Source organism: Acipenser ruthenus, chromosome 5 (genome assembly GCF_902713425.1).
Source record: "Acipenser ruthenus chromosome 5, fAciRut3.2 maternal haplotype, whole genome shotgun sequence".
Classification (NCBI taxonomy): domain Eukaryota; kingdom Metazoa; phylum Chordata; class Actinopteri; order Acipenseriformes; family Acipenseridae; genus Acipenser; species Acipenser ruthenus.
Window position 1 is genome coordinate 76378738 of NC_081193.1, and position 27270 is coordinate 76406007.

General features: G+C 40.6%; 2 protein-coding genes across 3 annotated transcripts in view; both read right to left on the reverse strand.

Annotated features, from left to right (window-relative positions):
• The window catches only part of LOC117403086 (BTB/POZ domain-containing protein 9), a 68396-nt gene extending 53945 nt beyond the window's left edge, over positions 1 to 14451 (reverse strand). The window contains exons 1-5 of one of the 2 annotated variants that reach the window (XM_059024534.1): positions 14269 to 14451; positions 4354 to 4572; positions 3352 to 3715; positions 2728 to 2992; positions 2363 to 2582 (exon numbers count right to left, since the gene is read on the reverse strand). In XM_059024534.1, coding sequence (XP_058880517.1) covers positions 2363 to 2582; positions 2728 to 2992; positions 3352 to 3715; positions 4354 to 4538 — 1034 coding nt within the window. In that variant the 5' untranslated portion in view covers positions 4539 to 4572; positions 14269 to 14451. Of the gene's footprint in view, positions 1 to 2362; positions 2583 to 2727; positions 2993 to 3351; positions 3716 to 4353; positions 4573 to 4880; positions 5000 to 14268 lie in introns of those variants that run through there. The other variant, XM_034004996.3, reaches the window with a different exon arrangement.
• A 540-nt stretch (positions 14452 to 14991) lies between these two features.
• glo1 (glyoxalase 1) lies at positions 14992 to 27073 on the reverse strand. Its single transcript, XM_034003289.3, has 6 exons — positions 26854 to 27073; positions 21132 to 21214; positions 19970 to 20110; positions 19153 to 19220; positions 18225 to 18314; positions 14992 to 16427 (listed from the first exon to the last, which is right to left on the reverse strand). The coding sequence occupies exons 1-6, from the start codon at positions 26932 to 26934 to the stop codon at positions 16336 to 16338; spliced, it is 555 nt and encodes a 184-aa protein (XP_033859180.1). The 5' UTR covers positions 26935 to 27073; the 3' UTR covers positions 14992 to 16335.
• Positions 27074 to 27270: the final 197 nt, after the last annotated feature.

Below are 27270 nucleotides of genomic sequence, written 5' to 3' on the forward strand. Positions count from 1 at the left end.
GTCCCTGTGTGGTGTCTATACTGATCACGAGTCCCTGTGTGGTGCCTATACTGACCACGAGTCCCTGTGTGGTGTTGTGGCAGGGCGGAAGCCCTACACATGGGGAAATATGTAGTTTTATTGTATATTTTTGCATTATTTGTTGTAAATTGATTTAATTAATTGTTTAACTGATGTTGCGCTCCGCCGTGGACGATTACCTGTCTGCGTGGAGCAGCAGCTGAAAGCAATGAGCTGTTCCAGCAGGCAGGTGGGCGTGTCTCGGCAGAGCGTTAGTATAAAAACATAGCGATCGCTGTGATCGGGGCTGCTGCAAGGCCTGCCGTTTTCACGGCACCTTTGATTTATAGTTTGTTGTATTGTGTTTTTATTTTTGAGTGTTTGTACAGTCGTGTATCGTCCTCTGTGCGCTACCATCGCTGGTAGCGTCACATGACATTATTGTTTACTTTTTGTTTATGTTTATTGATTAAATCCCGTGCGCCTGTGTCGGCGTATCAACGTCAATATCTCTATCTCAGTCTCGTCTGTGTTCTCCTCGGCTACCTGAGGCAAGTTTACCAGGACTCTATCACAATTTGGTGTCAGAAAGGGATTGCTGTATCCTGCGCAATGGAAAATCGACCCGCGACAGAGAGACATTGAGGAGCAAACCCCTGAATTTTTTTGGGGGGGAGCAGGAGCAAGCCAACGACCACCAGCTTTAACCCGAGCGTCAGAGAGGGTGGAGCTTCGTGTCCGAAGGACTGGGAGGGAGGAGTGTCCAGCCCGAATGCCCGAGCGGCAGGAGCCCGGTCCAATGAGGGAGGTGCGTCCTACCGAGCGTCGGAAGAGAGAGGTGGAGCTCCGGCCCCAGAGCCTGAGGAGGCGGGCCAACCACTTGAGGAGTTTCTGCCTTCAGTCCAGCCGTTGCTGCTGAAGCCGTCACTCACGTTCTCTGACGTCATGGGACTAACACGCACGCAGGAGTGTTGTTGCCTTTGGTCCAGCCGTAGCTGCCGGAGCCATCACTCCCGTGCTGTGATTTCACGAACAAGCAGAGATTGAAAGACTTGACCGCCGCAGGGGCTGCCCTCTGCAGAGGAGCCCCGAGAAGGGACACGGGGTTTAGGGGGTCACCATGGGGTTAGACGGGCACCCCGGGATTAAAAGCCCAGAGAGAGAAAATAATGGTGACGGTGGGGGGTAAATGTAATCATTTTGATAATTAATAGTTGTGATTTAATGATAATGTTTAGAAATATAATTAGTGACGCTGATGGATTTGATGCTTGAGTGGAAGCTAACATTGGAGCCTGGCGTGTGTTGATTGTTGTTGCTGGCTCCAGTGTTCCCTCCCACCCACCCTTGTGATTTGTTTGTTTTAAAAATATATATATATAAAAATTGTCGAATGGACCCCTACGGGTTCCATTCTGAGCGGGAGGATATGTGGCAGGGCGGAAGCCCTACACATGGGGAAATATGTAGTTTTATTGTATATTTTTGCATTATTTGTTGTAAATTGATTTAATTAATTGTTTAACTGATGTTGCGCACCGCCGTGGACGATTACCTGTCTGCGTGGAGCAGCAGCTGAAAGCAATGAGCTGTTCCAGCAGGCAGGTGGGCGTGTCTCGGCAGAGCGTTAGTATAAAAACATAGCGATCGCTGTGATCGGGGCTGCTGCAAGGCCTGCCGTTTTCACGGCACCTTTGATTTATAGTTTGTTGTATTGTGTTTTTATTTTTGAGTGTTTGTACAGTCGTGTATCGTCCTCTGTGCGCTACCATCGCTGGTAGCGTCACATGACATTATTGTTTACTTTTTGTTTATGTTTATTGATTAAATCCCGTGCGCCTGTGTCGGCGTATCAACGTCAATATCTCTATCTCAGTCTCGTCTGTGTTCTCCTCGGCTACCTGAGGCAAGTTTACCAGGACTCTATCACAGGTGTCTATACTGACCACGAGTCCCTGTGTGGTGTCAATACTGACCACGAGTCCCTGTGTGGTGTCTATACTGACCACGAGTCCCTGTGTGGTGTCTATACTGACCACGAGTCCCTGTGTGGTGTCTATACTGACCACAAGTCCCTGTGTGGTGTCTATACTGACCACAAGTCCCTGTGTGGTGTCTATACTGACCACGAGTCCCTGTGTGGTGCCTATACTGACCACGAGTCCCTGTGTGGTGTCTATACTCACCACGAGTCCCTGTGTCTTTTCTATAATGACGGGAGTCCTGGTATGTACTCTTTACTGACCGCTAGTCCCTGTGTCTCTTCCATACTGACCTCGAGTCCTGGTATGTACACTTTACTGACCAAGGGTCCCAGTGTAGTGTCTATACTGACCGTGAGTCCATGTGTGTCTATACTGACCGTGAGTCCCTGTCCCACAGCAGAAGGCGGATGTGGTTGATGATGGAGGGCTGGCCAAGCTTCACCTCAATGCCCGACCGGCAGTCATCCTCGATGGGGTGGCGCGAGAACCCGTGGTCCAGGTCATAGTTCTGTGTGTCTCCGTCCAGCAGGGCCGACTTCAGCTCCCCCTTCACCACCTGGGCACCATGCTTCATAGTGGCAATGTTCTCCTCTGGGACTAAGGTGGGGAGAGGGGAATAGGGAGAGAGGGAGAGAGAATCACAATACATTCACCTTCATCAGAACAAAATCTGAGCACTGTGTTTCGTGTGTATTGTACTGCACTGTATTGTACTGTACTGTTCTGTACTGACGGCACTCACTCAGCATGCCTCTATAGTTGAGGTCCATGTCCCTGCTCTCGGACCGGATCTTGATGGCGTCGAGCAGGGCGTCGGGGGACAGCAGTCCAGATGGTCTCACCACGTTCAGCATCTCCTCCAGGCTCATCAGTGGCAGCCGCACCGCACCCATCACCTCCTCCGGCAGCTCGGTGGAGTTGTGGCGGCACCAGCAGCACAGCGCCTGGAAGATCTCCTTCTCCGGGGCTGCAAACGAGTCCCGCCGCACCATAATGAGCAAGGCTGGCTAGAGAGAGAGAGAGGGGGAGAATGAGTGAGTTTACAGCACAGCCAGTACAGGATCTGTTAACACTCATGAAACTTTACAAGTCGCTCCTGGGGCGATGGCAGCAGATCACAAAATAGACAGGTAGTTGCACACAAACACACACACACACAGACAGATAGACACAAACACAGACAATGTAGAGAGACAAACACACCATACAGAGAGACATATACACACACAAACAGACACCACATACAGACATACACACACCCCACAGACGACAGACATACACCACACAGACAGACATACACAGACACTATACAGAGAGACAGACGAACACACGCATGCACGCACACAGTGAGTAGAGGCAGCCTCACCTTGGACATGGACAGGAAGCCCTCGCTGGCCAGCACGTCAGCTGTATTGCGGTCTATGTAGGTGCAGCAGGAGGTGCTGAGCTTGCGCAAGGAGTAGAGGCTGGCCACGTCGAAGATGAGGCACACGTTATGCGTGTTGAGGATGGTGCGCAGGTACTCCGAGGTGGAGTCCTCCAGCTGCTCGAACCCGTAGCGGTGCGCCAGGCTCAGGAAGTCGAGCAGCACCTCCTCGCGCTCGCTGCTCATGGACACGCGCCCCGTGTAGATGTACTGCAGCAGCATGCTGAACGCCTCGGCTGTGGTGTCCTCTAGAGGGATCTCTGCCTGGGGCTGTGACTCCTTCATCCCTCCATACAGCAGAGCTCTGAGAGAGAGAGAGGGGGGTGAGAGGAGAGATAGAGGGGAGTGAGAGGAGAGATAGAGAGAGGGTGTCCTCTTGAGGGGATGCCACTCCTTCATCCCTCCATACAGTACAGCTCTGAGAGGGGGGGGGGTGAGAGGAGAGATAGAGGCTAGGACTCCATACCTCCATACAGCAGAGCTCTGAGAGAGAGGGGGGTGAGAGGAGAGATAGAGGGGAGTGAGAGGAGAGATAAAGAGAGGGTGTCCTCTTGAGGGCTCTCTGCTTGGGGCTGCGACTCCTGCATTCCTCCATACAGCAGAGCTCTGAGAGAGAGAGAGGGGGTGAGAAGAGAGATAGAGAGAGGGTGTCCTCTTGAGGGCTCTCTGCTCGGGGCTGCGACTCCTTCATCCTTCCATACAGCAGAGCTGAGGGGGGGGAGGTGGAGGAGAGATAGAGGCTAGGACTCCTTCATACCGCCATACAGCAGCACCCTGAGAGAGGGAGTGAGAGGAAAGCCAGAGGATGGGCCTTCTTCAAACCTCTGTACAGCAGAGATAGAGTGAGAGACATTATCATTTCCTTGCGAATATTGCCATTCTTAATGTTATAAATGTGAGGAAATAAAAATCCCTGTTTCCCACACTGTTAAGTCCCTGTACCTGAAGTAGTGGCAGCGTGCGGCCAGGATGACCCTGTGAGTGGGGAAGCGCTTCTTCTCCACAATGAAGGTGACGTCGCTGTACTCCTCTCCCTGGATCAGCGCGCCCACGTGCTCTGACAGGATGTGCACGTGGTCGATCTCTGCCACCGAGGTGAAGGGACGCAGCGGGTGGCTGTTACTCATGGCAACAAGGACGGTCGGACAGTGCTCAGTTCATCTGTAGTGGGGGGGGGACACAGGATTTAAGAACATCTTGATTGCTGTGACAATATTAAACCAATAACAGACATCAGGGATGGAAATAAGAATCCCATTGCAAATCACTTTGATCCATTCCTGGTTTCACTATGTTTAATAAAACACACCTGAACTTGTTACCTACACATTGTGGCTAATCAAGCATATTTTAAAACCTGGAATGGGTGAAACTGCTATGTAATAGTAGTCTTATTTCCATTCCTGGATACCAATCACTGCTGCTCCTCAATCCTGGTTATACTGTGTTATTATGGGTTAGATACTCACACTAGCCCTGCTTCCAGTCCTGGATTTCAGAACTCCACTTGCTGAGGTTTATTCTTGAATGGACCAGGGGTCTGCATTCCAGCCACTGATATGCTACTCTGAACTGATCACACTTCTCCTCACGGCATGTCCAGGTCTCCCCTGTCTGTAGTTTACTATTAGGAGTTATTCACGCAGCTACAGGGAAGGAACAGTGTTGACTGCACAAACTCCTGCCTCATGATAATTGAAATAATACAGTGTTTATATTTAATTAACGGTAGATCTGAATGCCAGGACTAGCATAAGTGCCTATTGTGTCTGTATCATTTCATTCCTATCACTGAGTATGACTGACTACAAGTCCTTAAAGTAATGCTGTAATGAGAGTGAGAACATGAACAGTGATGATCACTGCCGAGCGCAGGTGCAATGCTTGAGACAAGCACATACATTGAAGAATGACATGCAAAAAGATGACGTCTCAATGGACAGTTTGCAGAAATTTGACGTGACAATAGCGGCTTCACCAAGCTTTGAATTCAAATCACAACAACTCAATGTAGTTCACCAAATGGTTTGAATGAAGAATACGTGTGTTTTATAGTTGGTGTGAATACATTCTCTCCCCATGTGATTCATTATTTGCTTAACAGAAGAGACCATCATATGTTCATTTGATGTTATAATGCATCAAACCATATTGTATTGTGACCTGCATATCGCTATATCGTATTATGACATGAGCGTGTCGTCACCCCTCTATTTACCACTAGCTGCTGCAGTGACATGAGAGATGTCTGGGCAATGTTTTGACAATGTTTTGCTACTTAAGCCCCTTTCACACTGGCATGATCTACCTGGGTCAGGACCCGGTGTCATGCGGGTCGGGGATGCAATTTCACACGGCTTTTGATAAAGCAAGGTTGACCTGGGTGACAGACGCAGTAAACAATACGGTATCAATGCCCCGGAAGCAGCTTGTTACGGACAAATATTTCTTCATCTCTGCTACAATCTGAGTTGGCTCACGAATGGCAGTCAAGCATTTTGTCTTGCTCAACCCGGGTCAAAGCGTGTCAACCCACATCCTGGGGTGGGTCACTGGGACCCAGGTTAACCAAGGTACATGGTTTCACAAGGGGCTTTAGTTTGGTTCTCTCGGTTGCAGATAAGAATTTTCCATCCTTACAATGCATCATATCTGTATTGAGACAAGGGGTAAGAGCTGCAGCTTTAAAAATAGAACAAACACATTTCAAAACTTTTTATGTAACCATTTACCATTTTTGGTGAAGGGATGCTAAAAATTCAAAATATATGATTCACATAATATATTCATGATAATGCAATTCTAAACATACAGATTTAAAAAAATACTGTCTCTCAAAACTGGACATAAACTCTGCTCCCCACTCCAATGGATTATATTACACTAGGGTTAATTTGTTCCAGATCGCAGTCGCTATTATCCACTCACACACATACACCAAATGCAATGTAATCATGTTTATTTGAAAGTGACCCTTTACGTCTTGGCAACAAGGTGCCAATAACTCCAGCAAGCTTGTTAAACTAGCAGCATTGAAATGTTAAAGCTGCTCGTGCATTAATGGAATTCAGAAAGTATTACCTAGGTGCATCACAATGCAATAGATGACTGTTCCTATGTTATATTCTCAAAAGGCAAAGATTCATTTTGTAATATTTGGGTTCGAATTTCATAATGACAACTAACCGTGTTCCGACTTACACATTGGAGCACAAAAAAGTATTTTGTAGAATACATTTTGTTGAACCCCCATGAGGGTTCCATTTCCATAGAGTGATTTCAGGTCTGGTGCTTACAGTCCTGTCACGCGAATCTTATGAGCAATTACTGGAATGAAGTAAGGAGTTCAATGGAATCTCATCAGTTCATGTGGAATGAAATACTTCATATACATCAATAAAGGTTTTAGCGACATATTTATACAAATGTATCAATTTTATTTTTAAGATACAGTTATGAAATAATGAAAGATTATTTCACTCATTGACTTTTATATGCATTATATTTAACTGAATTACTGGTAGTTGGGGATTATATTTATCAGTGCTGCTCATATGCTTTAGTGCTGAACTAACTTTACGCCAGTTTTACACACCTCTCTGGGGCACATGGCTGCTACATTGTGTTCATTACAATTGAGATCATCTTTAACCTGCAGACTATTTGGAGAGGTTTAGTTCATTGCAATTGGTACCATCTTGCAGACTACTGTTAGCCCTGTCCTCTGTACTAACTATGAGATGACCTCCAGTTAGTAGTTACACTGCAATTGACCTCACATGTCCTTGCATGTATGTCTGTCTCTGTGTAAGAGTGTATGTATGTGTCTGTGTATGTGTGCGCTTGTGTGTTGTTTGTATTAAAGTGATCATTTATTAGTGTGTATGAGAACCAGGCTTTAACCACTGACAGGTGCGCTATTTTTCTGGCCTGAAAACTAGTGATGTGCAGTTCAGTTCTTTTTACGGACTCAATTCGTTGGATTCATTCCACAGATTTGTTCGTTTAATTCAGTAAAGCAAAATAAATACATCTTGTCGAGTTACTTGGTTTGAATGGAAAAATCTGGCAGCGAAGGGCCATTTAAGTTAAGACTGTTCACTTGGTGGGCCGCACCTTAAAAAAAATATACACACATCGTAATGTACATGAACATGTCTATATAATTGTATGTAGGCCAATATACTGAAATATACTACTCAAATATACTACTTTATAGTACAGAAATAGGCAGATATAACTAGAAGCAGCTTTCCTAGAACATTGACAAAAAAATCTCACAAATGTAATATAATGGAGGGAATAGAAGAGTATTTTATTTCAATAGAAATCTCAAGGTAAAAAAAAAAAAAGTCATAGTATATAATGCTAAGTCTCAATATTGAACTTATATTCCAAAATATAACGTTTTTAACAGCACTGAAAGAAAAGATTCTGACAATCTGTGAAAATGTGAAATAGTAAACAGTACCACTATGAAGGTACGTTTTTATGACTCATTTCCAGTAAACTCAAAATACGTTGCTTTGTGCAGCATGTCATAGTGATGTTGTATTTTGTAATCTTCCATAACTGCAACTGTTGCACTGCAAATCAGACATATTGCCTTGCTGTCAAAATTATTCAGTGAACAAATAATCATCTGGCCAACGATTTTGGAATCTTCTGTGTCCGCCTCCACCTTTTGCTTCCGTGATATCTCCAACTACTTTTTTGCTACTGATTTTATATTTTAAACAAAGTAAAATAAATAGTTTAAACAAGCCTTTGCTTCACTATCCTAATCAAAATGATGTGTACTTTGTGTGTGAGGAAACAGATCATGTGTGCTATTTGATTGGCTAGTTTCACTTTACATTGCCTCTGCCTATCCCCTGAGGAGTGCTGTGTCTGTTGATCGCTCATTTTCGGTCAATGTAAGCCACCTCCACCTTCACAACAAGCTACTGACCAAAAGATATGCCTGGACGGCTGGGGCTTTTGATATCACGTGGTCACAGGGAAGTCTCTGATATTATCGTGCACATTAAATTATCGCTCACAATACATGCAGTGTGTAACGGTATGGTATGTAAATTAGCCAAATACTGTGCACATAAATTAATGCGTTCTCTGTTAGTACATGGGGCAGTAAATTTAGATTTATCGCGCACATAAAGCTCATTACTTCACGTGCTCTTTCGTAAATGAGGCCGTGTGTGTCTGTCTGTGTGGTCAGCCCTCTTCTAGTTAATGAAAGGTCAGCTGACCTCCACTCTTCTTTACTCACAGCCTGATGGTCTGCTGACGCATCGCACACAACTTTTAGGATTATACCACCAGAGTGTCATTGGGGTCCCAGACGAAAACCTGTCCGCTGTGGTTGGCTTGTCTCAGTCAGCAATAAAGTGTGCTGGGATCTGTTTCAATACCTCTCAGTGATTAACTCAAGAAGGCCCAAGTGGGTAACTTAAGCTGTATGCTGCCTGGCGGACTTGACAAGTCTATCACAAATGTTATGGTGACATCACTATAGCGTGTCATAGCAGTTAATGACTTCAAAAGGAAATCAAACCTCCACGGTGAATCCAGTCCAGTCAATGCTGTGTTGAACAAATAAAACTGAGGCACAGTCAAAAGATAGGGAAAGGTGGTTATCATACCTTGTAAAGTGCTCCCTCGATATAGCAGCTGTATCAAAACCAGACTGCTGCTCTGTGCAAATCCAATCTCAACCCCACACTCCTCTTAATCCATTACAAGACCACTAGCTTCCAAACAGTGCTCTGGCTGCTCCTAGCTAAGAAATTAATTGAAACACAAGTAAAAGAAAAGTTTCCTATTTATAGTTCAGAAAATGATAAAAACAGCGCACTAATTCACCCAGCTATATTTCTGTATTTGTACAGAAAAATCAACAACTTCAAAGACTAGACACAGAAATTTAAAAGGTGAAACTTTACACCAAAAGATAATTAGACCAAAATATTAGCTAACACTAATTTAGACAGGACCGATTTATCTTCAAAATGGCACCTTTTTCATGAAATTTGCACCATCATTTTCTGTGATTTTTAAATACAACAGGCAACTTAAGTTTCAATACAAAATGTTCTGCAATTCAGTGGTAAAGAAATAAACAAATGTCCTGCATCCAGCCCTCTTTGTATGTTAAACATTACATAGCTGGGCAATTTTCAAATGACTATGTAGACTGCTGTCCTGATGTCGTATTTCACGGTACAAATGAAGGATATTTACCAGTTCTATATTTTTAATAAAATATTTTTTTACTCTGTTCTGCACAATAAAAATTGCATTATATTTCTTTTAATTTTACTTTTTTTTTTGTAGCACAGATCTCATAACCGACCCCTATCCTCGAACTAGAATTCTGATTTTCAGTTATATTTTAGATATTTAAACATCAGAAATGCTGGATTTTACTTTTAATTCTGGAAAAGACTTTTAAATACTTCAGCTAAAAAAAAAATCTAATTATTTATTTTTAAAACACTTTATGTGTGTCCCCGTGGTTTCCACATAAAATCTTATAACCGACATCCGAAGACATTTTGTCAGAAATCATAGCATATCAATAAAGTTTTTCAAATTAGGTGAAAGGTCAGGCTTCATGTCAGTGAACACCACAGACATTTTGAAAAATATTCGTGTTAAACTTATAAGTGCCACTTGGCACTGTTGTAGCGCATAACCAACACCCAAGGAAAAAAATGAAACCAAAATAGTAAAGGAATATGGATATATTTAACAAAAAAAATGACTTTGTTCTCACTGCTAATTTAGTTTGTACAAGAACAAAAATGGCTGCCATGTTTGTTAAACTGGACAAGAAAGTGGAATTTCTCATAAGCGACATCTTGCGATTTATCCCGTAGCTGACACTTTTCAGCAAACAGAAAATATGTTGGTTATGAGAATTTGGTGTTGGTTATGATTTTACTGTTTAAATGATTTTATTTATTTCAATCCTTAGTTCAACTGTTTGATATTCAATGTTTTGGTTTGTTTGTGGTTCCTAAAAACAATTTTAATGCCCATTACGTTACTGAACCAAGTTCAATTCAGAAATCAAATCTGATAATTTGTATTATAGAATGGTAGAGGTTAGGGGTAATTCAAAAGGGCAGCATGTTAGGGATAGGTAGATTAATAAAAGATTTGCTAAGTAAACAGTGTATACTTAGCAAAAAAACAAAAGAAAGAGCAGCTAAAGAAATCGGCCACATGACACACCACAGTCATCACCACCAGAGCCTGCAAGACAGAATTATGGTGTGTAAAAAGCCCATTAGTATCTAACAAAAGGAAAGTTTTAAAATCTGCAAAAGAAACAGAATTGCTAGAAAAAAAAAGCTGGAAAGGGAGGTGTCAAAAAAAATACAGGATACATGCAAAAAAACAAACAAAAATTCCCCTGGCAAAGCTACGGAGAAACTCCTGAAAAATAGAAAAGTGGGCAAAAATGTGAGGAAGGCACTTCTCTTTCACCACATGCTCAAATTTCAACAAAGCATAAAAGCAAAAAAAAAATGGGAAATTTAATCGTGCCATTTTCAAGAAATACAAACTGCTATATTACGCAGCAGATTACTTTCAGATAGATCACAGATCTCTTACTAGTACCAACACTTCAAACAAAAAACAGAAGTTATCTGCTAGCCAGAAACAGAAGCTGGTCATCAAATTTCTTTCCTGTGACGATGCAAGTCGGGTGTTGCCTGGCAAGAGAGATACTAGCACCTTGCACAAAGAAAGAAAAAAAGAGAAAGCGACTTCTTTCTGCTCCGCAGTTCAAACATGAAAATTCTACTGTCAAAATGTCACATGCTCAGTTCACGCGTTACAGACCATTCTGGACTGTAGGCAGGCTTACCAGTGTGTAAAGCACGAGAATCTTCAAATGAAAGTGGATGCTCTCTAGGGCTCATGTGTGGCACATCTGGTAAAGGCACTCCGAGGGGACTGCAGGATGCGCCCTATAGCCTGGAAGTCGCCGGTTCGAGTCCAGGCTATTCTATTGCCGAGCGTAGATGGGAGCTCCCAGGGGGCGGCGCACAATTGGCCGAGCACCACCCGGGGAGGGGCTTAGGTCGGCCAGGGTGTCCTCGGCTCACCGCACACCAGCGACCCCTGTAGTCTCGCGGGGAGCCTGCGGGCTTGCCTGTAAGATGCCCAGAGCTGACGCTGTAGCTCTGAGGTGGCTGCATGGTGAGTCAGCAGTGTGAAAAGAAGCGATCGGCTGACGGCACACGCTTCGGAGGACAGCATGTGTTCGTCTTCGCCCCTCCCGAGTCAGCGCAGGGGTGGTAGCGGTGAACTGAGCCTAAAAATAATTGGATATGCCAAATTGGGAGAAAATAATAAAATAATTGGCGATTACTAAAAAGGAAAGAAAGTGGATGCTTTCTTCTATAGAAAGATCATAAATATCAGTGATGCTGAAGAACTTGCAAATACTCTGGTTTGTTCATCTGGAAATAAGCCATACTGTTACAGAGAGTGTGAACAATGTGGGGACAAGAAACTTGAAACAAATCCTAGCAATGCAGACCTCACACTGACAGAAATCGTCAAATTCACGCGCAATGGCGATTCTAGTGTTAAATAATTGGCCAACAACATTTTAAATAGGTTAAAACTCCCATGTTTTCTGCGGGTTATTAAAAACAAAATAACCACATCCAAGGAAAAACGTTTGTTCAGTTGAAGCTGTATATTTAACATAAGTTTAACTCTATGTCTGTGAATGCAAATGGCTTATGTAAGAGCTTGCAGCTCGTAAACCTGAAATAGTATTGAATAACTACTATGTAAAGAGAGTCTTATTTGTTTCTCTGCTTTATATGAATGACCTATTTACTATTGTCTGGTACAATAAACTTTACTTAATTTAACTTAGCTATTTTATTTGCAAGACATATCACCAAAAAAAAAAAAAAACTCATTATTATAATCAACACCAAGATGCGATAACCAACATCAGGCATTCATAACCAACATTCATATGAAAAGACAATTTATGCAAAATATAATAGCATATAAAAAATAATGCTATACTTATTTTCTACATCCACAGTGCTTAATATTTATTTAAGTATTGTTTATGGTACATAAATGGTGTTTTCATAAAAAAAAAATGTAATAACATTTAGAATATTTTATAATACTTTTTTGCAGTAGCATCAGATTTAATAGGTTTTTATAAGTGTCGGTTATGAGATTCTAGAACGTTTATTCTTCAATTAACAAAAAAATCTATAAAAATGAACAAAATTTGGTGTGCCAATATTTGGATGCAAAACTTCAGTCTGCTGAACAGGGGAATGTTTCTAAAAATAAAAAATCAATAACTTTTTTTAGATTTTTCTGTTTTTGTTTTTAATTTAGTACTGGCAAAGACGAACACACGCTGTCCTCGGATGGAAGCGTGTGTCGTCAGCCGATCGCGTCTTTTCACACTGCAGACTGACCATGCAGCCACCTCGGAGCTATCACTATGGTGATTGCAATACCTGTTGGTCAGTTTCATTTTATACCTCCGATGAGTTGATGCGTTAATGTCGTAGGATAAATTAGTTGAAACAGTATTCACTCCTAACGACATGACACCCCACTAATTTGAAAAACAATTTGGGCAAGAGCAGTAAAACTCATTATTAACCAACCAGGCACAAAGTCTGAGTCACTGGTGTACCGGGTTCTCTGCGCATGAAAACCACATTTTCAATAGTAATCTTCAAAAACAGCCCAGTTTACTGGAGTAAAATAAACTGAACGAATGGAAACCCCAAAAAAAGCATTTCACACGAGCAAATGTCACGAGCTTAAAAAAAATAAATAAACATGCATGGAATACACATGTTTGTCAAGATGCTGGATCCGATTTAATAAAAGTTGAGATTAATCAGCTACTGGGAGCGGGACCAGCAGTGATGAGCCTGTGGTTCAGAAACGTACTGTAGCCTATAACTTTAACGGATTTGTCAAGGAAATCTGGGGTTTGACATTTTCACGCAACGGCACTGTGCAACATTTCTGACATGTATGCAGCACCGACCGGAAGTATCCACATGTCGGGGGTCCTTTAGTTTCTTACTTCAATGTGAACAAACAAAATTGTCTCCAATTGATAGATGTGTGAATACAATACACAACACAAACATAGACCCTATGGCAAAACTAAAAGTTCTCACCATTAAAATGGTATTCAACATTACTGACTAATAGTTATAACTATAAATAATATGAATCTGGCGAGACCGCTAGTTCAAGAACATAGTATTTACAAAATTCAAAAAAATGTACTCATCTGCTAGCTCAGTTATGTTTTCATACAAAAGCTTTAATACTCATATGAAGATTTATCGCCAGAATGTTCTTGCGTATACAACGAAGCGCACTGTGTCACTTTCACTTTCAGTTCACAGAACAGAAACCGAGTAAGAAGTGCACTGCACAAATGCATGTCTCTGTGTTTGACCCCGATTGAGACCAGTGTAATTATTAACACTGTACTAGGAACCCATCTGCAATGTATGCAATTGAAAAACGCAATACACTGTTGTTGATTTTTACTGCCTACTATACTTACATTGTGATGATGAAAACAATAATAATACAGTAATTACACCGTATGCACAATTACTAGTCCCCTTTATGACATCCCCGAATAACAAGGAGTTTTAATGCTGTCTTGTAATAACTGCACCACACTGGTCATACCTGTAGTAGCTAGTTATCATTGCCAGGCATAACGCTTTATGTTAAGATTATAGTACCACTGCTACCACCGATAGCCCTACCTGTCCATTTCGTGTGTCTTAATTTCTACCCCGCCGCCCCAGCAGCACTCACCTGACAACGTTAAAAAAAAAAAAAAACCTGCTCCCTGCCAGCGATGATGTCGCGTGGTCTTCACTTCATGAATTTGATTTTCTAATCAAGTCTTTTTAGATGTTTAAATTTGTCTCCGTCACCAACAACAACCACCAAGACCGGAACGAGTACGCAGCTGGGCCCCGCCTCCGCCTGTACACGGCGCTGTCAGGCCCAACCACAGACATTGCTTTACTAAATAAAATTAAAAAAACCCTCGAGGAACTGGAGCGCCACCTGCGACCGGGAAGCCGAATATCGCCTTCTCCACAGGAAACTTGCATTCAGGTACAGAGGATAAATTTGATACATTTCTCATTCATTAGAGCTTGTTCCCAGATACAGATAATAATGTACAATATTGTACCAATGGTGGGGGGCAATTCATCAATGCAGATTTTGTCAGAAATGACCACGTTTGATCCCTGTGGGTATAAATTTGTGTTCCTTTCTTTTTGGAGCGAGACTGATGAGTTCCGAACATAAAGCGATTTTGAGTTCTGGGATCACTGACAATATTGTATCTCACTTCAAAGCAGCACTGTCAGCGTTTACATTGAACTCTGACAGCAGAACGGGTGCCAGGGTGCCTTCTACTCCAGTACCTAGCCACCCTTCCTCCAACCAGGCACAGTCCAACTAATCACAGACACACATGCACGGAGACAGTCGCGAGCACTCAGAGCACAGAGACACACAAGCTTTGAGGAAAAATATTTATTACAAGATGCATTCTGAACAAACTACCATGAGAACATAAAACAGATGTGTTTGTTCTGCAGCAGCCATTGGCTGACGGTGAGGTCTTCTCCATTACTGTACTGTGCAGAGATTCTCAGACAGCATAATTCTGCTGTTTCTTTTTTTTGTTTAAAATAAAATACAGCTTTAGGACTCGATAAACTAAATGGTTGAATTCTTCACAATGTAATAACTCCAATGTATTATATTATTCCTTTTTTTTTCAAAACTCCACTCCATTGCACCGGCAAACCCTGCAGCCTAAAGGCATACAAGCAAGCAATATTTAACATAAGCACACCGCTTTCAACACCATAAAAAAAAAAAGAAGATGTGGCCTAAATCAAAGCTATAGCACAGCTACAGACACACAAGACGAAGCCTGGCTGTAGTAAAACCTCCATTATTTGGTAACCTGCCCTGTTGTCACAAAAACACACTAACCAGCCATCAATCTGTGATATTTACAGAACAGTGCAGTGAAACATTATGTATATACATGTAAAGGGGTTGTACTATATATTTTCTAGGTTTCTTTTTTTTTCTTTTTAATTTAGTAGTCGCCAATTATTTTTAATTATTTTCTCCCAATTTAGAATATCCAATTATTATTTAAGCTCGGCTCACCGCTGCCACCCCTGCGCTTACACAGGAGTGGCGAAGATGAACACACGCTGCCTTTTCCAGATGGAAATTTGGTCTTTTTAAAACAATTTTTATTACTATTTTAGTAAATGTATGACATTTACCGGATGCGCCCCTGTAGGAGGTTTCTTGATCGAGAAAGTCAATTCGAACAATTTCACTGTCTAACAACCCCGATTAGTTTGGATAGTAGAGGTGCTACTGTATATCTACGGCACTGGAGTTTTGGATTCAATTCAGACCACAGCTGCGTGGAGAGTTACAGGTGAAGCTGCATGCTCCAGTTTCAAAGCTTTGTTTGTCCTGCCATCGCTACATCCGATTCAACCAGTTCAGAAGATGCTGCTCAAAGGCATGGTCAATACGTCTAGTGAGTCAGTAGCACTCGTCCTGCCGCTGAATTTACTAAATAAACAGAATAAAGGTTGACTTGTTTACTGTTTTTATTGTTATCCTTTCGCTCTTTGAACTACGGAAGGGAACTATTATGCTGGAAAATTTTTCCTTGGATTTTAGTCCACAGTTGATAATGATGCAATAATTGATAGAAGTATGCAAGTGCTCTTTTCACTGGGGTGGTAAATATGGCTGACTGGCTAGGGCTGCAGTGTCCCTTCCTCCATGACTGTGCCCTCTGTTCCTCTCTCCCTCCCTCCTGTTCTAAGACGTGATTGAGACCATATTGTTGGGACTCAGAATCTCAATCCAGTAGCCATCCGGGTCCTGGATGAAAGCCAGTCCCTTCATTTTACCTGCGAGACACAAAACAAGAGAGAGACACTTTAACCCACTCGTCTGACTGGAGTGGCAGCAGGGCTTCCAGGTACATACACTAAATTGGTGGGGGGGGGGGTTCTCAAAGTTTGGTTACTTACATTGAAAAAAAACACACAAGTAACCATACATTTGTTTTGCATAATTTTAACCTAGTCAATTTCTATGGAGGAACAGTGTGTAATTCAAAACACAGTGTACATACATCATGTAATGCATGATTACAGCAAGTGGTTTTAATTCATTTTCATATATATATATATATATATATATATATATATATATATATATATATATATATATATATATATATATATATACACATACACAGTGCCTTGCAAAAGTATTCAGACCCCTGACCAATTCTCTCATGAAAGAAATTGCCCTAACAAGGACACAATTACCTTACCATTGGCCTCCACCTGTGAACCATTAAAGTTGCAGTCACATTTTCTGGATAAAAACCCCACTGTTGAAGGATCATTGGTCAGGCTGTGAATCTGAAGGATAATGAAGACCAAATAGCATTCTACAGAAGTTAGAGATAAAGTAATACAAATGCATAGATTAGGGAAAGGGTACAAAATAATATCCAAGTGTTTGGATATCCCGGTGAGCACAGTTGGATCAATAATCAGTAAGTGGAAGCTGCATCACACCACCCAGCAGGGGATGCTTCTCATAGTAGGGACTGGGCATCTTGTTAAAATTGAAGGAAGAATGGATGGAGCAAAATACAGGGAAATACTGCAAGAGAACCTGCTTCAGTCTGCTAAAAAACGGAAGCTTGGGAGGAAATTCACCTTTCAGCAGGACAATGATCCCAAGCACAAGGCCAAAGCAACATTGGAGTGGCTCAAGAACAAAAAGGTGAATGTCCTACAGTGGCCCAGTCAAAGTCCTGATCTCTATCCCATTGAGAATCTGTGGCACTATTTGAAAATTGCGGTCCACAAGCGTCATCCAACCAACCTGAACAACCTGGAGCAAATCTGCCAAGAAGAATGGGCCAAAATCACTCCGACACTGTGTGCAAAGCTGGTACATACTTACCCCAAAAGACTTAAAGCTGTTATTGCAGCGAAAGGTGGCTCTACTGAATATTAATGTGTGGGGGTTGAATACTTATGCAAGCAAGATATTTCAGTTTTTTATTTTTCTTAAAAATATTTCCCAACATAAAACCAATGTCACCTTACAGTAATTGATTTTGAGTTTGTGTTTTAAAATAAAATATCAAAACAGAATGAAATTTCAATGTACCATTTGTAATTCAGTAGTATGAGAGAATTGGTCAGGGGTCTGAATACCTTTGCAAGGCACTGTATAATATATATATATATATATATATATATATATATATATATATATATATATATATATATACTGTCCCCTTAACTTTTTACAGCGATTGCAAACCACTCTTAGTGGTTCCTATTGTAATTACTCAAATACAACTGTTTTGTATTTAATTCGAGTAGTCTATTCTTTCATCCCAGTTCAGCAGCTGCTCTTCAGTTCTAGTTCCTAGGCTTGAATCTGCCACTTTGACTAATTTTTCCTTTTATTTTGCTCTTCTAATTAATACGGTACTGAATGAATTTAGTTAGACTGACACACAGTATGCCTTTCATTGCTGACTGTTCTAGTTCCTGAAGGCAAGAATATTGTTTTAAAGTCTTTGAGATCACCGTCTCCCAAGAGCGCATGGAGGTCAATCCCCTGTAACGCTGTCAACAGTAAAAATAATCCTTCAGTAAGGACAGCCTCCTCACCATCGTCCGCCTTCTTCACAAACGTCACTCCCTGCTCCTCAAACAGCTTACAGGCAGCATAGACATCAGGGACTGCAATCCCAATGTGTCCTGCAAAGGTAGAGAGAAAGAGGGGGAGGGGGGAGAACAGAGAGAACGTTAAAATAACACCTACTAAATTAAAGTGCTACAGAACATCTTAAACAGTGCTTACAAGAAATGCATTGGCCACAAAAACATGATGTGAATAAAACTATCGGATTATGTTGAAAAATATATCGCTGGGCTATGGACAACACAGCAAAGCCCAGGGTCTGTAGCAGTATTTGTAGTAAAACTCATTTTGTATTAATGCATGGCAAAAGAACATGCAGAGCCTCTCTAGTGCAGGGCTATCCATCGCAAGGCTCACTGAGCTCCATAAACCAGCTCATCTGAAGTATCCCACTTAAGGTTTTCAATATTTTGACGTTTCTGTTTGGATTCGGTACATCCCTAGTTTTCAATGACCACCTTCCGGTGCCTCCTCAAGACACACCTGTTCAGACAGCATCTGTAAACCTCACAACTCTCGACTATACTGGACTATATGGCACCCAATTGTACCAGCACTTTCATCACATTGTGCTTGCTCTGAACTGCCCCATACCTTGCTGTATTCTACTACTGCTCTTAATTATAACTATGTTCTCTATCTTGTACTTGGTATTACTCTTAAAAGGTATCTGCATTCACATTTTTTGTAATTGCTCTTATTTGAAATTGTTCTTATCCATTTAATCGTACTTACTATATGCTCTTAATGGCATTTAGCCTTATATTTTACTAAGACAGAACAAGCTTAATACACTATAGTATTTTTTTTAATCAATAGGATGGCTCTTAAGAACTCCCTGGTAGTCATTAAAGGGTTGGCAGCTCTGCTGTGACATTTCTGTGGCTCACTCACCGAAGCCCCGAGGGTCAGAGTTGCCGTTGTGGTAGTCTGTGCCCTCCCCCACTTCGGTGCCCCAGTTACTGCAGGAGAGGGAAGGGCAAGAGAAACACAATCACACACACGTATCCGCAGAACTGCCAACACTTCATCACAATAAGCATTTCACTTGTGCTGGGACAAATACTCAAATAATTTGCGCAAACACTGCTTGAAATGTATTTGTGGCAAATGATTACCATGTTCATATTGGTTCATATAATGCAATTGTAAATGATTATATAAAAAAACGATGCAAAATAAATTAATCCATGAATGGGGTCTTAAATCTACAACCTATTAACACCTATTAACACCTATTATGCTGTTATCCCATTATTCAAAATAAAAACAATATTTAAGTATGTTTTAAGAATGCTGGAACGAGAAGTTTGTCCCAGCACCACATTAAACCTAAGCTTGTAGCCGTGTGACATCACAATCGAGACTTCTTCAAGCTTTTGAGTACATGTTTAAAATGTAAAAATGAACTTTTTTATTATTATTATTATTATTATTATTATTATTATTATTATTATTATTACATAACAGAAAAGAGTTTCAGAGGGGCAACACCCCATAACTGCTTCTCTGCTTCCAGAGCATGTGAGGCAGGGGTACAGAAATCCACCAGTCTGTGTGAGCTTGATAGAGGGAGAGTGTGTACTTCATTCATAAGTTAAATGCCATTGAATGGTACTCAATTACTCAGAAAACTATTTTCACAGTCTTAGGGTGTGTGTGTGTGACACAGAGAGAGTGTGCCAGCTCCATGTAGGGGGAGTGTACTCACTGTGTGAGCTCGATGGTGGCTCGTCGGGAGAAGGTCCAGGCTGTTCTCTCCTTCTTGTCGCTAGGAATCTCCTTCTTTTCCTCAAACCCAAGGAAATACAGGGAGAAGCGCATGGAGGGGAAGTCAAACTTCTGCAGCAGCCTGAGAGGAATAAGAGGGAAAGAGCAGTGGTCAAGGATACAGCCTGTCTAAACCCAAGACGCAGACTTGCGTTGTCTGCAGCACTGATAACACTGTATAGGCATGTTATTATTTTGAAGCAGCACTGAAAGGCTGGTACTGGTTGCAGAACTGAATCTCACTGGCTTGGCAAGGTGTTCTATACAACATACAACAAATCTAACACTTTTAGCACAAAAATACTGAAGCAGTGTCTTAATCTGGACACAGATGTACATACATAAAGATTCATGTCACAATCAATTAACTTTGGCGGGGTGCCATGCTATACAGGGTGTGTTAATAACTGGGAGCAATAAATGTGCTCTATAGCACTGGAGAGGAACTAAGCATGCTGTTAATGGGTTCTTTCCTGAGCAGCTCTGAGGGGCTCAGTTACTTCACACACCCATAGTAAGTGCAATAACACCAAGTTAACATAACCAAGTTAATCAGGCTGCTTAAACTGTGTGAAATGATTTCTTTATAATAATAATAATAATAATAATAATAATAAGCCACCCTGCACACGACATATTGACTTATAAAAATCACAAAAAGAATGTACTCAGGAACTGCTACTTAACATTAAAAGTGTTGTTGGTTTTTTAACTTTAGAATTCTGTCATATGTTCAATGCACGGGATGACATCTGTACACAAGACAAAATGTACTGATTTTGACAAATCCTTAACTGTGATTGGTTGATACCTGTTTTTTTTATTTTATTTATTTCTTAGCAGACGCCCTTATCCAGGGCGACTTACAATTGTTACAAGATATCACATTATACATTATATGGATATCACATTATTATTTTACATACAATTACCCATTTATACAGTTGGGTTTTTACTGGAGCAATCTAGGTAAAGTACCTTGCTCAAGGGTACAGCAGCAATGTCCCCCACCTGGGATTGAGCCCACGACCCTCCGGTCAAGAGTCCAGAGCCCTAACCACTACTCCACACTGCCCTGATCCATAATATTTCCAATAACTCACGTCATTCCTAGTATACGGGTGTAGAAGTCCAAAGATTTCTTCGGGTCTTTAACCCTCAGCATGGTCTGTTGCATCATGAAATCCTGAAAGAAAGAAGACAGATGCTTTTACTTGTTTAAACCCAGGTTCTGTAATTCTCACCACCTTTCCAAAAGCAAACTGCCAGAATATTATACTTTCAGTTAAAGCAATCAAACAGAGTTGAAGACAATAATGGAAAGACATTTGTTGGGATATCTGTGAATCAAAAACTGTCCTATCAATTAAATTCCAGTGAATCCATATATTCTACCCATATAATTGATTAAAATATATACTTAATCACCTAAATGTAAAAACCTCCTAAATGTGATCATATTTGTATTCCTCATACGTTGGAATGAACAATGGGAATGCCATTCTTGATTGTAATAAAGTTTTATCAATTAACCAGTGATTCCATTAAGCGGTTTTCACTGATTTAGCCTATTAGAATGGTTTACTGCTCTGGTGTTTTGTGCTGAATTCTCTCTCCTATATACTACCAGAGCACTGCAGTGTTGAATGGAGTTCTCATTACCAAAACTGTATACAGATCTGCAGGGTTGGTGGTGATTTAAACACAGGGATGGATCAAACTTGTTTTGGCTCTAAACTTGTAAACTCGATCTACCTAAGGCATCTCTATTAGTTATTGATAATACAAAGAGAGTCAGTAATTCACCAGGGGGGAGATACAGAGAGAAATGAATACAGAGTTTCAGGATGGTGGTACTTAGACAAGCAGCTGTGTGTGATTTATGCAATTCCTTTTATATATAATAGAAACGATGACAACTTCTTTAGGTAAATCAAATCTAATTACACAATTTATTTCATAACACTCATTCCATCATTGCATGATTATAGACAATAGAGAGTTACTGCAAATATTTTTTTAGACAAGAAAATATTAGTCAGACAGATCATATCTACCTGAATACCAGGAGTGTTCTCTCAAGGTAGGGCTGGAGATCTTCCTCGACTCACTCCCTTGTATGACAAATATGCTCCTTACTTTGTACCCACAGAACAACTCCAGTCATAAAGCTAATGTGTATGTTCTAAATGGATTGACTCTCTATAATAGCCCAAAATGTGTTCTCTTATAACTGCGCAACTGTGTAGCGTGAGCAAGTGATTGATCAAGCGGATGGGGGCGTGTCAGCCGCCTACTTGAGGGGGGCACCGATTGGCTGATGAATAATAAAGCGCTTTCATTTCTTTCATCGTGTTATTTTTGTTTTGAATATTATTCGCCCGCCTCAGGTTAGCGCCCTGTGCGACCGCACTGCTCACACCCCCCTTTGTACGGCCCTGAATTAGACAAAAGACCACTAGGGCTACTATAATAAAGTGCAAGTACTTTTTATTGCTTTCATGCTGAACCTGTAGCCTTCTGAATTGGTAGACTTTTGTAGGGTGACTCGGAACCTTTGGGTCCTGTGCTTTCCTCTGCAGGTGAGGCGTCACATTGATCCTGTTAGGGAAACGGATATGCTGGCAGTGAAGTATGTATTCATTCTGGTCTTTCCACGCTCATGCATGCAATTCAAAACAAAGAGTTTCAAAGCTATCACATTACACGCACATAAAATACAGATTAACACAAAATCCAAAGAATATAAAAACATTGCTAACACTTTTGACATGCGGTTGGGTTTTAATGACATGTCATCAAATTATATTTTTGCACTTTCTAGCAAATGCACTGTAATGACAAAATAAACAAGTATAAAATGAACTCCATTTTGATCAGGTTGTAGCGCATTCCTGTTTTGTGTTATCTTTGCTGCGACTCAAGGTGGCGATCTGAAAGATGTTTCAATAAATTAGTGTAGGGTTGCCACCTGTCCGGGTTTGACCCGGACAGTCCGGGAATTGGCATCTGTGTCCGTGTGGCAGGAATTAACAAACCTGGGACGCCCTACTGTCCGGTTTTAAGTAAAACGCATAAGAAACACCAATCTTTCTTTAATATTTTCTTTGACATACCATATAACGGGACATTTTGGAGTGGAATTTATTTTAGCTTTATTGGCGGTTTTGATTGGATTGCCAATAATACTTCCACCAATCAGAGTGTGGCACACAGTGTGCGATCCCGCCCTCTCACAAAACTAGTGGTATGCAGCACAGGTTGAAGAAGCACCCGCTAGACAAGGGAAATAATGTGTCGGACGGTAAAGTGAATATGAGAATATTGCTTAAAAAAATAAACCAGACATGTACATCAATGGATTTAGGAAATTTGGAATTTATGATGCGATCAGAAACTCTGAGGCTGTGTAAACACCTGCTACCTGTAGGACTGTTCTTTTTTATGTTCAGCAGTTTTGTGTTATTTTTTTATTTTTTTACAAGGGGTTAATTAAGTCGCAGCCAAAATTGTTTATGCCAGACTTTGTTAGAAAATCTGTAACAATGGTGCAAATTTGCTATGGATTGTTACTGTCTATACTTGTAGATACTACTATTCACCATGCAGGTATAGCAAAGTCCCTAAACAATGTGTTCAAATAGCTTCGTTCTGCACAGTATTAAAAAAAAGCTGATTTTGCCAGTGCTTGCTAGTCTATTAACCAGTTTTAAATTTAAAGTGTTTTACTTTTCAGCTTTATTGTTAAAGTTTTCACACGTGCAATGCTGTCCTACAATTACTCCAAGATACTGTGATCGATCATTCTACTGTTATGTTAATGAACCATAGCCAGTGGCGTAACTTTGGTTTCAAAAGTGGGGGGGGACAGTTTCTGTAGCTGATGCATGCATAAACATTATCCTATCTGAAATAATGAAAAAGTGAGGGGGACATGTCCCCTGTGTAAATTACGCCTATGACCATAGCTGAGTTTTAAAACTGAGAGGTAGAAAATGGCTATTGTTAAAGTGTACTGCAGTTTGTAACTCTTTCCAATTACTGATATCTTAAAACTGAAGGGCGATTAAGAACGATAAATATTGTAACTCATTTTTAGAAGGCCTTCTTTGTTGTTCTCCAAGTTGCTGCAGTGACGTTGTTGATGCTGTAACTAGTTACTGTAAATTAGATACTGTTTTAGCAGACACATTTCATTAAGTAAACATGTAGGTCTATTTGAATGTTTTTTAAATTAAAAGTAGAAATACAAAACTGACATTTTTCTTTGTGAACGTGCAAAGTGATAAATGCCAATTCAAAAACCGTCAAAATCTACCAATGTAGAAAATCTGCAAATTTAATATCAGCTAAAATTCCAGTTATATGGTACATTAGTTGCTTAAAGGATTTCCACAATCTTATTAGATAAGATAGTGGGGGGGCGCAAAATTTGCCATGACACAATGCCATGACATAATGGCTGTAAAATAATTCTGAACGTCAGGAACTGGTTTTTCAGGCTCAGAAATGATTTGTCATTTTTTTTTTTTTTATTAAAAAATAAAGCACGTAGACAGGATCGTAGCTTCAGAAATTGCATTGATTTATTACAGCATTACTCATCACCACAGCTACTTGTCTCAGGTAGGATTAGCCTCTAACCTGCCATGATATAGCTAATACTTGCTAGAAATATCAAGAGCACAATACTGTGTATACTGCATGATTATTGTACCAAGATCAAGTGGCATTGTGTTAAACTGTACTACAGTATACTGCATTTTTGCTAGAGCTAGGCTGACTGAGAAATATGCCCAAGTTTGGTCTGTGGAAAAGGTGGCAACCCTAAATTAGTAGCATTTCCTCCTTTTTGTTTTTTACTTCTTTAAAACACTTGACATTTTGACTGTCTGCCTTCAACTAGATTGCTGTTGTCATCTGCCTCAAATCCAAAATAGTTCCACATCAAGCTTAGTTGATCGCTTCTGCTAAGCAGAAATGAGTAAGCTTAGTTAATATTGTTTTTAAAGCACACAATTACAGAGTTTTGTTTTAAAGGCTCAAAAGGTATCGATATACCGCGGAACACTACTTCAACTAGCTTCGTGGTTAGGCTACTGTGGTCTGACCGAAAGCGCTTTTCAACCACATCTCAGCATAACAGAAAATACTTTATTTCCCTACACGTGGAACATTAAGACTGACCCTGTGTTTTACTGAAAGCGCTAGAACAATGCTGTTGTAACTATGCCAACGACCTCCCTCGCTGCAAGCGAGTGTCTTAACCACTATGCAAAAAGAGCCGTGCTCGTCTGCATTCATGTTTATAGAGAGTTTAACCTCAATGATAGGTGTTAGAATCCGTAACAGCAGTGCGCAACACAGCCCTGCCTATTGCATTATGCGCTGGTGATTCCAATAGTCCTTGTATGCAAAGTATGGAACACTCCCTTTAGAAGAGAGATGAAAGTCTGAATGAGTTCTCATATAGGTAAAACAATGGAGACAAACTGATTCTGTGGGGACTCACAAACCAGAACTGGCAGTCAATTGTCCCTGACTGTTGGAGCAAAATAGCTAATCTGCAAGTAAACAGCTCTGCCAAAACCACCATAACTTATTGGGGCAGATTCTAAAGCTTTTAAGTGTAAATTACTATGTTTTTCAAAAGGTAAAAAAAGCATTTCAAAATGAGAAATAAAGAACCTTAGTTAAACTCAACTGTATTGAATACCTGCTGTGTTTATTTCTAGTTTTGTAACTTTAACACTAACAGGTTTTTTTTTTCTACCTTTAGAAAAAAAAGTGTAATGTACTCTTTGGAGTCAAAGCCTTTGAAAATCAGAGCTGAAATATTCAGAACTGTACTGTATTTCTGATAAAGTACCGGTATGTAGTTCCCTCCTTATCACACCATAACCCCGAATATGGAACACTTTTTTTTTTTTTACGGTTAATAGAATGCAAACCCCTGCTTCCAGAGTGTTCTATTCCAAGGGCGTGAACTGACATGCACTTACATACACAATCATTTGCAAAATGATCGATTCAAATGCCTCATCATGTTGTCCACAAGACAAATTGCAATGGGGTAGCCTATATTATTGCCACGGTACGGTACAGTACAGTACAGTACAGAGGGGCTAACTCGTTTAAGAGCGAAACAAATTACTCAAAATGAGGAGCTACAACAGCAACGAACCACAGATTTCAACATTAGCTTTTTTTATGAAGGCATAAAGATAGATTATTGTTTTTCGCGTCACTCCGGCCGTCCATATCCATATCCATTATCTCTACAACCTCCCACACATTAAACCATTAAAACAGACATTTGATACCGATAAAAACTGGAACTACTTATAGCACAAAATTAATCAGACCTTAAAAGTTATCCAATTCTATAAATAGGCCGGAGACATGCGATCTGTATAACTTGCCATTAATTGACTATGCCATTAAAGTTTGACTTTATAATAACATATTTTAAAGTAATTATCTTTATAGCCAGAATGATTTGTCTTTTTTTTATTTTTTTTAATTGACAATGAAATATTAATCTATTTGGCGATATCCACTAAAGCTGGAGCATAAACTGTAAAGTTGTGTTATATATATATATATATATATATATATATATATATATATATATATATATATATATATAATTATATATATATATATATATATATATATATTTTTTTTTTTTTTTAAGGAAAAGCAATGACAGCACCAGTAGTACTGCGGCCTACAAATAGTATCCGCGAAAAATACCTACCCCCCCGGCCTCGCTTGTGTGTTATGCGTTGCCTATAACACCCGTGCCTAATCCAAGTATTTTACCTTTGTTATCGGGTCCGCGTTTTTGCACGCATTGTAAGCCTCTTCGTCGGTGAGACCCTTGACTTCCTGTTGCTGTGACATGTTTCGCTGCTGTAGTGTAAAATTCAGAAGAGGTGAATCCTGCTAATGGCATCTGTGGAAAGAACAACCACCACCCAAGCCAAGGCAAAAAAGAGCAGGATGAAGCGGTGCATAAAGACGACTCTCCCACAGCATACGAGAGGCGGGGGTTCGTTAGCAAACCACGCCCATACATGGTGTTAAGAGCGAATACTAAGCACTCACGGTACAGTGGGGGTGGTTTCAAAAATTAGCCCGTCCACTCCTAAGGAATTTCAGGTAGCTCGTACGACCATGTGAGAAACAAATAAAAACTCGAAACTTCGTATTTAAAACTCGAAAATTCGAGAAGAGGCA